Source organism: Cyprinodon variegatus, unplaced genomic scaffold (assembly GCF_000732505.1).
Source record: "Cyprinodon variegatus isolate N-32 unplaced genomic scaffold, C_variegatus-1.0 Scaffold353, whole genome shotgun sequence".
Lineage (NCBI taxonomy): Eukaryota > Metazoa > Chordata > Actinopteri > Cyprinodontiformes > Cyprinodontidae > Cyprinodon > Cyprinodon variegatus.
The window spans coordinates 103,527-117,801 of NW_015150806.1; the positions used below are offsets into that span (position 1 = coordinate 103,527).

At 37.3% G+C, this 14,275-nt stretch overlaps 1 protein-coding gene across 1 annotated transcript in view; it reads left to right on the top strand.

Annotated features, from left to right (window-relative positions):
- Positions 1-2,156: 2,156 nt before the first annotated feature.
- The window catches only part of fgf14 (fibroblast growth factor 14), a 154,269-nt gene continuing 142,150 nt past the window's right edge, over positions 2,157-14,275 (top strand). The window contains exon 1 of the mRNA XM_015385981.1: positions 2,157-2,971. Coding sequence (XP_015241467.1) covers positions 2,764-2,971 — 208 coding nt within the window. The 5' untranslated portion in view covers positions 2,157-2,763. The remainder of the gene's footprint in view (positions 2,972-14,275) is intronic.

Below are 14,275 nucleotides of genomic sequence, written 5' to 3' on the forward strand. Positions count from 1 at the left end.
CTTTTACTATCCATTATTTAAATACAGCCATACATTTGTTGATTGCTTGTTGAGATCAGACATAACCAGAGGAAAGCAGTATCTAATTTTCCTTTCATCTGTGATGGAAAATCTTTAACTCCTTAGAGAAAATTAATTAGATGGTAGAAAGAGTCACCATAAGCAACACCAGTGGCTTCTCTTTCCTAACGGTGGAGGGAAAAAAAACAAAGTTTTATTTGCTTTATTGTTATGGATGGTTCTGAAAAAAAATAAAATAAAAATACAGTACCTTGCAAATATACCCAGAACCCTTATATTTTATGTCTTTGTATTATTTTGCAAAACATTCAAGTTTACTTTATGAGGATAAAATAGTAATGAATATTTTTTGAAGTGAAATGGAAACATAATAGATTTAGTTGTTTTTAGTAGTTTTCCAACTTTTTAAATACCATAGCAGCGTACTGATGGGATTCTATTGTAAGATATCCTCAAGTAAAATACAACCTGCTACCTTCAAAAGTATCCTAATATGTAAACATGGCGTGGCTAGTTCAGTCTATATATAAATATAGCTGCCCTGTGAGAGCCTCAGAGGTTTGTCAGAGATTTAAACAACAAACAGCATCAAGTAGACTGACAAACACATCAGACAAGTCGGGGTTAAGTGGTGAAGAAGGTCAAAGCTGGGTTAGGTAACACAATATCACAAGCTTTGAAGTTTTCATGGAGCACTTCAATCCATCATCCAAATATAGAAGGAGTATGACACAACTGCAAGCCTTCCAATACATGACCATCCACCAAAACTAATAGTAAGGAGATCATCCATCAAAGCTGCTGCACCTTTAGTCTTTAAGAGCACCAGATGGATCTGATGGGAAGATAAATGGAGCTAAATATGAAGCAAACCAGGCAGAAAGCCTTAGATTATGCCTTAGGACAGCCCTGTGTCAAAGTCCAGATCTTAAAGGGGAAAAACGTTTTTTTTTTTTCACATTGTCCCCTTGATTTTACGTTATTACATCATGTTCTACTCACCCATATTAGTTTTGTGTCAATTGGAGCTGTTCTGAAGATATTCGGTTTTGTTATATCCAAGTAACGTCTTCCTATGGGCAATGTGATTAGTTAGGGTGGGTGCTTTGGTTAGCCTACATGTTATGAATGTTGGCGTACCATTAAAAATAAATTATGAACAGTTTAGTTTGTGCCTTCAACTCGTTGCCCAAAGGAAGACGTTACTTGGATATAACCTAACCGAATATCTTCAGAACAGCCCCAAATGACACAAAACTAATATGGGTGAGTAGAACATAATGTAATAACGTAAAATCAAGAGGCCAATGTAAAAAAAAAAAAAAAAAAAGGTCTTCCCCTTTAATTAAAAAAAAAAAAAAAAAAAGGTCTTCCCCTTTAATTGAACAAAGATTATGTGGTGAGATTTGACATTTATATGATAGATTAAAAAAAGCAAAACAAAACAAACAAACAAGAAAAATTCTAAATTTGCTCATTTGTTAGTAACGTAACCTCGAAAGACGTGCAGCTGTAACTACAGTCAAAATTGATTCTGCAGTCTGATATCATGTATTCAAAATTTTTTATTTATTTATAAAAATGCAAAATTCAAACACTTGTGCTACCTTTCAAGATTATACTCTACGTTGTGTCAGTATATGCATAATTGCATAAACATATGGAAAACTTTAAGATGTATGGAGACTTTTGAAAAGCTGTACCAAAGTCCCACTAAATGCTTAACTAATGGAGTCCATTTTTATTTTAGATTCAACTTTTATCTTTACAGTTTCAACTACTATTATTAGGTATACAATCATTTTGACCCCTTTCTGACTCCATACAATATCACCTGTGACTTTAAAGATTGGATACAGGTGCAACAACCTGAGGAAGTAGAAGAATGCAGGCCATGGCAGTAAAACTCTCCTACTTGTGAGACAATATGTAAGATTTTTTTTCAAAGAATTTTAGCTGAATCAATTTGGATGCCCGTATATGGGTCCACATTCATTTTTTTCTGAGCATCACAGATATGACGGCGCAGAAACCACGTGTTTTACGTAATGGAAAACCAATATTCCAATTTAACCCCTCCTCTCCGTCTTTCCCTAAAAAAAAGGGTAATTCATGCAAAACGTCTCCTTCCGTGCGCACTTCCAGAGATGTCAGCAGCTTGGTGATGAAAAGACTTGAGCAAATGAACCCAGAGAGGGAAGAAACGCACACTCCGGGAATGCACGGACCCACACCAAGAGCCCGAACCCTGGCTTCCACAGAGCTGCTGCGGCGTGGGACCTCATATATGAGCAATCAAAACTGAAGCTGCTGTTACATGAATTCGTATCATATAAAAGGCGAATTGGACTTGATCCCGCCAGCTATGAGGCGTTTCGCTGGGGTTCTCGTTGCAGCAGTGTGTGCATAGGATGCATCCTTCCCTGGCTTTTGATGCTTAGCAGATCCACCCTCCTCTCTCCTCAGAGTGATGAACTAATAGGCAATGATTTTCTCCTCGGAAATCCGCCGTGGTTTCATGTCTTCACGTTAGTTGTGTTTGTTTACTGACAACCTGCTTCCTCCCGGTGCGACACATGCAATTTCTAGAGTATTTTTTCTATTGTAGACTAGTTGAGGAGGCATTCTCCACACGGCAGAGAGAAGAAAACCCATCATTATTCTGAAGTCTGAGAGACACTGACTGTTTTGAATGAATGCGCAAAGGACTTGGATCTATAGACCACTTCTTTCTTTTTTTCTATGTTCCAACTGGTAGCCTTGTTCGGGAGAACTGATCCAATTGTGTTATTATGCAACCGCAAGGATCTCATCTATATCTGGGTGTTTAAGCCACTGGATTGCTCTTCGCCCAAATCAATGTGGTTTCTTTGGAACATTTTCAGCAAAGGAACGCATATGCTGCAGTGTCTTTGTGGCAAGAGTCTTAAGAAAAACAAGAATCCAAGTGGTAAGCTCATCACCCTGTTATATACTCTTGCTTGTGGGGATGTATGAATGAATCTGAGTTAAATTGAGTTTTTTTTTATGTGTGTGTGTGTGTTGTGGGTCTGCAATCATATCCATGCAGCCGGTGGATCATGCAGAGGGAGAAAAGAGAGAGTGAGGTGGGGGTACAACTTATTCTGTGATTCTACTACGTATTGGAAAGTCCAGGTTTGGGGACGCAGCGCACAGACGCACATAAAGCAAGCCCCCACCCCTCCAAAGCAACACCACCATGCCCTGATCTCCTAACTTTTTAAATTACGCTTGCTCACTCTTGCTCCTTCTTTCATCCCTTGCTCCCTTCTCTCTTTCACACACAGACTACATAGGAAACACTCACACATACTGAGGCTACTTGTTTTGTCAAAGCTTCTGCTAACCAGATTATTCCACCATTAGGTTGCAGGCTGCAGCAATACCCCCCCCCCCAACACATACACACTTTGCCCTGCATCCTTTCTTTCTTAAATGAGCTCAGTTCACTGTGTTTGGTGCAGCTAGTGATTTTATGTATAAGGACGCTAATTTGGGGAGCCTCTGTATTTCTAATTCAGTGCTGATCATTTTTGGCTTCAGTCGAATTTGTCTCTCGGGGCCCACAATGTTGCTTATTCCAAGGTCTCAGGGACCTGAGGAGCTACTGTTTATCTCAACAGGCTGTTCAATACCAGCAGGCAGAAAGCAGCGTCAACACCACGCAGTGAATGTGGAGATGTTGTGTTGAGGAGCAGTACAGTAGGCTACCTTAAGACTGCAACTGCAGTACAGTAGATCAACAGCATTATCACGCAGTTGTAGGACTGTGCCCTGATGACACTGCAGGTGTGTTAAAGCCATGACTGCATTCTTAAAACATGTCTTATAGAATGAAATATCTACATCCCATCAAAAAACTATGAGCTCTGCATCAAATGCAGTTATATTAAAATGCAGGTCTGTTGTTTTTGTTTTGTTTGTGTTTTCTTTAATGGCAAAGGCACATTCTTAATGCTTCATTTAAATTTGTCGTATACCAACGAAAGAAGTGCATTTTTGTAGAGTGGAAGGATGGGGATTATGTTTTCAAACAGTGTTCCAATCTGTGGTCATCACACACAGCAGTTTTACAACCATTGTCTGAAAGTTAAAAGAATGTCACAACTTAAATCCTAGTGAGTTATGGATTTCCAGCTAAACTTCCAGGCTGTGTAAAGAGAGCATTTTTCAGAAAATCTTTTAAGAGACTCATGGTCAATTTGGCAGCAGAGATCCAAAGCTCAGCTGTTGACAAGAAAACTATTAGTTGTGCACTCCACAAATTCAGATATTGTGGTGGTGTGCCAAGAAAAAGGTACTGTTGGGGAAAAAAAGCCACAGGAGATCTCGTTGAGGTCCGATTACCCCCACCCACCTCATCCCCGCCACACAAACACTCCCACCAGCTGAGCTGGGGAATTGGCAAACATGTCCAAAAGTAGAATGCTTTGGCCCAGATGCATAGTTCTATGTGTAGTGGGAAGTTAATACATCATCCTAAACCAGGATTTCCTCTGTGAAAAACAGTGGTTAAAGCATCAGGCTGTAGAGATGGGCTAATGAAATTTGACAGTGAGATGATACATAAAAAGGATAGGGAAGTTCTGTAAAGGGATTGTAAAACACTTAAAGTCGTAGGGAAGTCATATTTAAATGTCAAATTATTCTGGTTTAAGCATGTATATAAATGTACTCTTTATCAGACGATATTGTCCCAAAATTTAGAAACTTTCTATTTAAAAAAAATCTGTCTTAAAATCTGTGGTGTTTTTTTTTTTTTATCTTATGCAGGCCAGTTAGTTATATGTCAGCTTGTACACCTACATTCGACCAGTCATATATCAAAGGTCATCTGTCAATCAAAATTTTTCGTTCATAGCATCTTGATTCATATGTCACAGCTAATATACGCAACGGTTGAAGTAAGGAATAAGAATAATTTACTTTACCATTGAGTTACGTCCCAGTGTTCACGGGGATGGACTTCTGTGTCTTCAGCAAGCGTAGAGCTAACAGAACTGGCAGCGTTGTGAGGCAAGCTCAAACATGTATGGCTCTAAGCCTTCTACACCAAATGAAGCTTCTGCTGCACAACCAATTAATCTCCTCTTTCCTCCTCTAAATAAAAAATGTATGACGAGGGAGACTCATCCACGACCTCCAACACAACTCTACTCCTCTTGCATATTTCCGCTGTCCATAGCGTTCCATGGCAGTGTCGTTTCTAAGTCACAGATTTAGTGCTACTTGGTCCCAATGTAATTCCCCATTGGGAACCTACTAGCACTAAGTTGCTAACTGGTTAGCAAGATGCATGTGAGATACCGGCCACAACCAAACTTGCTTGCAAACCTTCCGCAACAACAATCCCACCCCCTCGATAAATGACCAATCACGTTCACTTTATTTACCCGTGTAAAGTCGGGCACCACTTGAGAGAATTCGGAAATCCAACGGTTGAAACAGCCATTTCCCTACGACTTTAGAGAGGCATCACAGAGTTTTATAATGATACTGCCACCTGTGGCCAAAACACAGAACTGCAGGACTCTTTTGCTCGTCTTAGATTTACAGTAGACTTACCCAGAAATCCCACATCCTTTGTGACTGCCCCGCAACATTATGCCCAGACTGCCTGCGCAAAGAAAAGTCTACAGCCTCTGTGGTTCCTCCCGTCCTGCTCCGCTCTGACTTCACTGGAGCTCAAGGAGAGCATGTGCGATATTATGATTATTAGATTCATAGGAGCAAAAGATTCTGAAATGAAAGCTTTATTTAAATGACACAATCCCCATTTACATTACCCTTTTGAAACCATGCCGACATTGGTTCGAGCACTGTAACTGAGATAACTTTTGAGTGTAAATGGCACGCAAAACTGAACCGGACCATGCTAAACTGGTACTAGTTCACGAGTAGTGCTCAGATAACAAAGAGCGCATGAGCAGACCATGTCATCTCCTTACAGTCAGTCTCTGTAAGCATGAAATTTAAGAGATTCATAAAAATACAAGCTTCCCTACTGTGCCACACTGCTTAGCAGTGCGATAAGCTTCAACGCCCATTCCTGCATCTGTAAGCCTGATTAGACAATCGTTTGCTGTATCCACTTGTTGTATCCACTTACCAAAAGCCAACTCTCTGTCAAGTACATTCACCAAGGCTGCCTTTTTTGCCTGACTCTCCGCAAATATCGAAATATCACAATTACAACAAAACATAACTTCCTGAATGTTACGGGCGCTGCCATGTTGATTTGCTTGTTTACCTCTAGAGAGTAGTAGTACCATAGATTGTCACTAGGAGGTGAGGAACCATGCTAGCATGGTGTGTAGGTGGTCAAAAGGAACAGAGCTTGGCACTGTTGACTGATCCAAGCTCGGCACCGATTGGTTTTCAGAGGGTAGTGTAAATGGGGCTATAGTTAAAATTCACCATCAGAATGAATCACATATGTTTCTGCCCAAATATTTCTTTTCATTGTGGGTCTTTGTAATAAGGTTCATTGGGATCATAGAAAATATGTTTGTTCTTTACTTCCAAATTCAGCATCTATTCATTCATGTCAGCGATAAGAAGTTTCTTTTGAAGTTGTCAGATGAACTCTTGGAAGCTGTTGTGACTGGATTTAATGAAACTTTAAGCCTCTGGGTATAAATTGAATATTTTGGTCGAAATGAGAAATTTGCTTCCTAGTATGTTGAAGTACCAATAGTTTGCACCCAATAATTTAGATTTGTGTATGCACAAATGGCAAAAGGTTTGTACACAAACAAAATTTTGTTGCATACAGCTGTATACAGTAATGATATTTCAATTGGCATAAACAAACATTACCAATATAAAGTGCAGCAGTGATCAGAATAAAAACAAAATAGGAGAAAAAAGAAACCAGTATAAACAATGGTGCAAAAGGGTAATATGAAAAAAGATCAGTGCAGTGCAAAAATAAATATGGTGCAAAATGCAGTAAAGACATTGAGTTGTGTCCTTTTTATAAGGATTATAAAAGTTCAGCAACATTGGTAGTACAGAATAATTGATGCAGAGTACAGTTTAGATTTCAGTTCAACATTCTGATGGCAGCGGGGAAAAGGATGTTGCAGAACCTGCTGGACCTTCAGTGAATCTTGCGAAGCCTCTTCCCAGAGGGCAGCAGGAATAATAGCAGGCAGCAGTCCTCGGTTTTTACTTTCTTTACCCCACCTGAAGTTTGCATTGGTGTCTGAGTTGAGTTGGATGCCAACCACTGCTGGCTACCCACAAAATCCATCTTGAAATATTGTTTCAAATGAGTGTCAGTCTGCTTATCAAACCACTTGTTTGATGAGCAAGTGGTAGTTGTAAAAGGGTCAAATAAAATGGCTATTATAAAGATATCTTTTACCCTCACACATTAACATCCTTAGTATATTCTTAGTGTATAAAATCCCAGGAAGACATATTAAAGACAGGGGCTGTTACATGTTGAAATGTAAAAAGGTTCTTGCTGTATCAATACTTTTGTGCACTGTTTAAGGGGTGGCTTTATCCGTTAATTATCAAAACAACTTAGTCCAATACCTATTGATAGATGTTTTATTTTATATTCAAATTTTATGGAAAGTTTAGATTAGCTTTAAAGTAAGAACAGGGAATGGCAACAAGGAGAGCTCCACCAGAAAACCAGGTTGGTTTATTAATAAACAACATTTAAGCAGGTAACAAATAAATGTTTTAGCATTTTATTGTGTGTGGAAAAAACTTACATAAAGTAAGAGAAAACACTCTGAACTTATTTTCCTACTTTCCATTGACTCTGTAGCCTTTGTAGACATGTTGATTTCCTTGGTTTGTATGATTATAACAACCAGTACAGGGTCCGAAATTAACTTTTTGACTAATTGGCAAAGTGGACCAGAATATAAAATTATTTACCAGTGAAACATATTTTTACAGGCCAGAAAAAAAACCCAAAATAATTTGCTCTCAGATATTTGTTAGGAACATATTATTTCAATAAGGAATTATATTGAGTGCAAACAAAGTTACAGTAAAGTGTTGTGTAGTTTTATTAAATAAAGTTGTAATTTAGAATTTCCTTAAATTTCATTCAAAAAAGTGCAAATGCAAAATAATTTCATTTGATAAAGTGGCCATAAATAAAACCATTAAAAAAACAATTCTCGAATTGAGAAAGCTTCCTGGAGGGGAAGCGAAACGTCTTCAAACCTTGGAAACCAAGTCCAGTGGATTGTTTTTTATTTTATTTTACGGAATGACTATGACCTGGATGACTGAGAATCTTCATCAGCAAATCCATGTTTTCTTACAGAGGATATACGGATAAATAAAAACTAAAAACAAAACAAAGCTGAGATTGCTGTTTACTAATGGCTAGACATGCTTTTAAGCAATTAGTGTATTTTTTCTCTAGAGTTCTAATGGTTGCCCATTCCATGCCACCCTTGTTGGAGAGCCACATCTGTTATAATAAATGCTACCACTGGCTCCTGACCATGAAAAGGCCTTGGATGAGGACTGACGGTGTTGCTATTTGGAAAAGCTGCACTAACTACCTCCTTTACTTTGCTCAATGCAAAACAGGCAATCAGTTAAAGCAAACTATATACTCTCAGTAGAATGACATATGAAGATGTGACTTTCAAAGTAAGTGGAACCACATTTTCTCCACAAAAGTTTTTTGTACAACCTTAAACTGACAATGTGGGGGAAAAAAAGCCACTTGTATTTACTGTTGTAGTTAAGACCATACCAGCCAAAACCAAGGAGCATTGAGGTTGACAACAAGACAAGAAAATCATATAGGGTATTGGTCTTGTCTTGGTCGTGGCGTCTAAATGTCTTAGACTTTTCTTGGTCTCAATCGGTCTCAACGTGCGGCGTGGTCATCTATGTAACTTTATATCATCGCAAAATGTTTTAGGTTGTTTTTCAAGTTGTTAAAGGCACCCAAGGCTGTTGGGTCTGTGTTGTCTTTCTATCCAGTATCTAGTGAGGACCATGTGTTGAACCATTTTCAGTTATTTTCAACCATTTCCTCACCCTAACCGGGTATTGGAAAAATATTCCCCACTCTCATTGCCTAAACAGGAGCACACAGAGGCACATACACAGCTTTGTTTCCATGAGATATGGGGACATTTCATTGATTTACATTCATTTTAAATGGCCTAAGTAAGACCCTACCCCATTAGAAGTATATACCTAACCCTGCCCTACAATGAATTTGCATCTTAAGGGCAGATTATACATCTGCAACCACAAACATCAAATGTCACTTGGATCTGGTTGTGAACCAGTTTTGCTGGTATGCTTCTGCACCGTTGGTCTGGAATTTCTAGGGACGCACAGCATTTTCCCACCAGAGCGCAAGGGGGAGCCTATTCGAGAACTCGTGAGAACTTTGGCGGATGGTCACTAGAACTTCGGCGGTGCCGGCGGGAGTGTTTATCTTCCAAAACAACAATGGCACGTCTGCAAGATATCACGGCCACTGAGATGGATCTAGAGTTGCTAGGCATCAAAGAGGAACAGGTTCTGTTAATGGAGTTGGCAGAAAGACAAAGGGGGGCGCGTAGAACTCTGCTGAGAACAGGATTCAAAGAAGAAAGGACCCAATCATTTTCATTTGTTATTAATGCAGAAGGATTGCCTGCATTTTTGCTTTGAAATGTGAGGTCAAAAAATAAAAAGATTAATTTGGAAAGGCATTTCCAGGGAAGACATAATAAATATGTAGCCGACCAGCAAGATGGGAGTGAGATGGAAAACAGCAATTTCCGGTGTGGGGTCCAGGCAAGAAGCAGTTGGTACCCACAACGTACTGTTTTTCCAGAAAATAGGCCCCATTATGTTTTGAAAAAAAGAGCACACACAGACCTGTTTAGATGGGGGTTGGAACAGACCATTTCCATATGTTCATGAACAAGGAAAAAAAGACTAACTTAATCAACCAAGTCCTCAAAAAAAAGGGAAAAAAAACTTTTAGCTTAGCACAAAGTTTAGGGCGGAACAATGGCCTTTTTTCCTTTGTAGAAATCAGGAAACTGAGTTTTGGTTTTTGTTTTGCCAGTACACAGAGGACTTGATGCTTAAGAAAACAAGTGGGCTTTGTGGGCTGTTTTGGGTCTTTAATAAACTGACAGTATGCAAGCTACCAACTGTACATTTGCCATATATGCTGCTGTATTTTTTTTTTTTAATATATATTCACTAAGCTTCAGAATTACTGACCTATTGCTATAATACATTAATCTCATGGTTTACCAGTTTCATTTTTCTTGTCTTGTTCTTAGACATGATAGTCTAAATCAACTGTCTTTGTTCGCTGTAGCGTAACAGAGAGCATTGCTTTGAGTACTTCATTAAGTATTTTAAGAAAAAAAAACAGCTGAAGGAAAAATGAGATAAATTACAGTTTCCCCCTTTCAGCTTTTATAACAGTGACAACTGTAACAATGTTAGTACAGATGTCATTGTGAACAGAGATTTATTGAGAGGTTTTAGTGCAAATGTCAGAAGATAAAGTTGATTCTAAAGCTGTGTTAGGTTATGAGATTGATCTTTTACGGCTACTGATTGACCCAGCTCAGGTTGGGAAAAGGAAAATCATAGATGTTAAACAGTTTCTTCAAAGAGCTGCCTTCGTCTGAACTTGTGAAATCAGTGGGTGGCTCAGTGACAGAAAACTGACAGTACAGGCCACAAAAGACTTAGGACGTCTGATAGTGGGTCACAAGATTCCAAATTAAACTCAATTCAGTGTTGTGTGTGAGATCGAAGACATCAAACCAATTATTTCCTGTGACCGAATCACTGTAAATGTGGCACTGTTAATAATGAGATGACATTCAGGATAAACTTCTTTAGCAGAAATACCCCAGTTTCAGACAATTTTTTTAACTGGAAGTAAACAAAATATGTATACAGCCATACAGTAAAGGCAAATGAGTCTATAAGACTTCCCAGGTGAAGATGTCTTTTGGAAATATCAGTCTTTAAGTAGGTATAAAAAAATATTTGTGTAAGCCCGGATTTCTGTTTTAAAAATGTGGCTTTAACGGTCAGATATAAAATTCCTGTCTTCCAATAAATAAAATTTATGTTTTAGCGTTAAATTGAAAATCATAAGTTGAGTAATTCATTCATGTAATGACATTAACTTGGAAAATTATTGAATGAAACATCTTTCCCATACATTAACTGCAAAGACTGAAATCTAAGTAAGTATATATATATATATATATATATATATATATATATATATATATATATATATATATATATATATTTTAAATAATTGTGTTGTCCCTTGATTTGAGCAGGTAAGTACTATATTCCAATGGATTAATGCTTTAAATCTAAAATAAGAAAAAGCAACTCCATTTCCTTAGGACAAGAATACTCATTCCGAATCAGAATCAGAATCAGACATACTCTAATAATCCCAGAGGGCAGATAATCTTATTTATCTACTCGAATGAAGGGCAGTTACACTTATTTCAAGAATTTATTTTTTCACTTATTTTTAGATCAGCTTTGCAGTGTTATAATGTGTCTGAAAAATCCACACCCCCCAAAAAAGTTTAGTCTCTCTTCTTCAAGAAACGTCGTCAGTCACTTAAAAGGGAAAATGTATCAACTAAAAAAGAACTTATCCAGAAGAATTATTAAATTTTTATTTTACTTTTTAATAATTTATTGATATGCAGTTTGTATTTTTGGATATAAAACAACTTTTTTGGGAGTATTACTGCATGATATAAGGGAAGCAAACAACAGTTGCAAAAAGGATATGATTAACCCACTTACCCCTTGGTCTTTTCTTTCTTCTACTTAAGCTGCTACAATGTATATCAGTCTTTGCAAGCTTTAGCATTTGAACTAGTTTGGCTGTTTTCACACCAAACCATTGCAACTCTTTCATCCGTGCCAGGGCCACCATACGAAAAGTGGTAAGAGATGATGATGTGGCTTACGAGCAGCACATTTGAGTAGAAGAAGAATAACAAAAAAAGAGCTTGATCCTGAATCTACGATGGTTGCAAATATCAGTGGGGCTAGATCTAGTAGTAAAGAGGTGCCGGCTCACAAACACATTTGACGACCAAAATGGCAACAGAAACCCCATAACATGGACTTTTTATATTTTTCTTTTTATGTTTTCACAACCTCACAACACACAACAACACTGCCTCTGAAAATATCTGTCACAAAAGACCGACTTTGTTTGTCCTGGTCTAAAACGTTCTGTGAACACAAACTGTCAACTGAAGGTGTGAAATTTCTCACTTTTAACTTTTAACTAGTTCTCTTTATTAATCCCCTGACTGGACAAGTAGTGTGACTTCAGTGTGTGTCCTAAAAGTATTTGTGGGCATATAGGCCTGTCAAACAGAGTATATTTACATTTAAATATAGCTAGAGTATATAGACAGTGTATGTGTGTGTGTGTGTATATATATATATATATATATATATATATATATATATATATATATATATATATATATATATATATATATACTGCAGGCATGGTTTTTGATAGATAAAATTAATCTAATGTTTTATTAAAGCAACGGCACTTAAGAATTCTATTGTTAGAAATGCATATTGTGATGGTTATTCTGTTTCGATTTCATAACTGGTCTACCTTTAATGTCGCTCTTTTTGACAGTTGCAATCATGGCATTGAAAAAAGAATGGCATTAAACAAAAAAAGAGCCTAACCTGCGCTTGACCCAAGAGATGGTTTCAGTTTTGTGGAAGACCTCCTGCCTTGTTCGTAGCAAAGAGAACTTGGCCATCAGTCATTAACTACTATATACCTGTTGCCCTGACATCCCACAACAGGAAAGTCCTAGAAAGAGTCTAGTCTCTAATTATGTAGTCAGCGGCACCAGAGCATCAAAGGGCATGGTACTTTCACTGTTCCTTTTTGACTCTATACACTTCGGATATCCAGTATCTGGTCAGGTGCAGAAATGCTCAGATGACTCTGTTGTCCTGGGATGTATCAGAGATGGTCTGAAGCCGAGTACAGGGAGCTGGTGGGCTGCTTTGTGACATTTTGTGGAAACATTTATCTCATCCTGAATGTGAATAAAACACAGGAGATGACTGCAGAAGAACAAACCATGAATGTATTGATGACTTTACTTGCCCTGTAGTATATAATGCAAATGTAATATCTACTGTAAACTGGCTTTAAGGCCTACTTTTAAAATTGTTTAACAGATGCAAAAGGAAAAGGGGCCAAAATTATTACTAAACACCTATGGGCAAATTATTCTGGGCTCAAATGATTCTTACCAATTGAAGTTCATAAAACTGACAAATGAGACAAATGTGTTGCCTTTGCTCAACATAGGACAAGTTTTTTTCAATTTCCATGCACAAATGGCGAATTTCAGTGCTCTATGTCAAATAATAACTCCCTGACCAAAAAGTCAAGAATATATATATATTTTTTTCAAAATAAAAGTCTTTAGCAAATTATAGGTGTCAAGCTCAATGAAGATTTCCTATTCGAACAGTTAGATAAAAAGGGGGGTTTTATAGTTTCTCAGTCATCTCAGAATATGTTTTACTCAAATTATTTAGTATTTGTTTTTTTCTTACTCGTACCTTTTTTTGTAAAGAAAGCACCAATTGCTTTAGAAATGGTTTGGCGTGTACATGATTTGCCAGACACCCATTCATTTTTAAGCTTTGACTCGTTTATAATCCAGACCAAACCTCAAGCTGAAAGCAGCTTGATACTGTTTCCCAAGACAAACCACATTTTGACAAAACATAATGTGGTATTTGAAAGGTGCAAAGTTCTAATATCCTTTCATCTTTGTTTGGAAAAACAGGCAGTTCAGTTTACTCTGTTTAATTAAGGATTGAACTGGATAGTAAGCAAATTAAAAACATGATGTATTTATTCACTATTTTTGTTTAAAAAATGGAGTCCAATCTAACTCAGAGCATTATTTTAAGTGTCTTATAAATTAAGTTGGATTGTCTTGAAGATAGGGTTGTCACGATACTAAACTTTTTAACTCGATACCGATACTAAGGAAAATATTCAATACTCGATACCATTTCCGATACCACAAGGATAAAAACAAAGACTCCAAAATTCTACAGAAATATTTTCATTAATAAATTAAATACAATAAATAAATAAATACAATAAAGGTTGTATGCTGTGCACAATATTAAGCAAGCTTGATAAAAAAAACTTATAAAATTAAAATCAAGT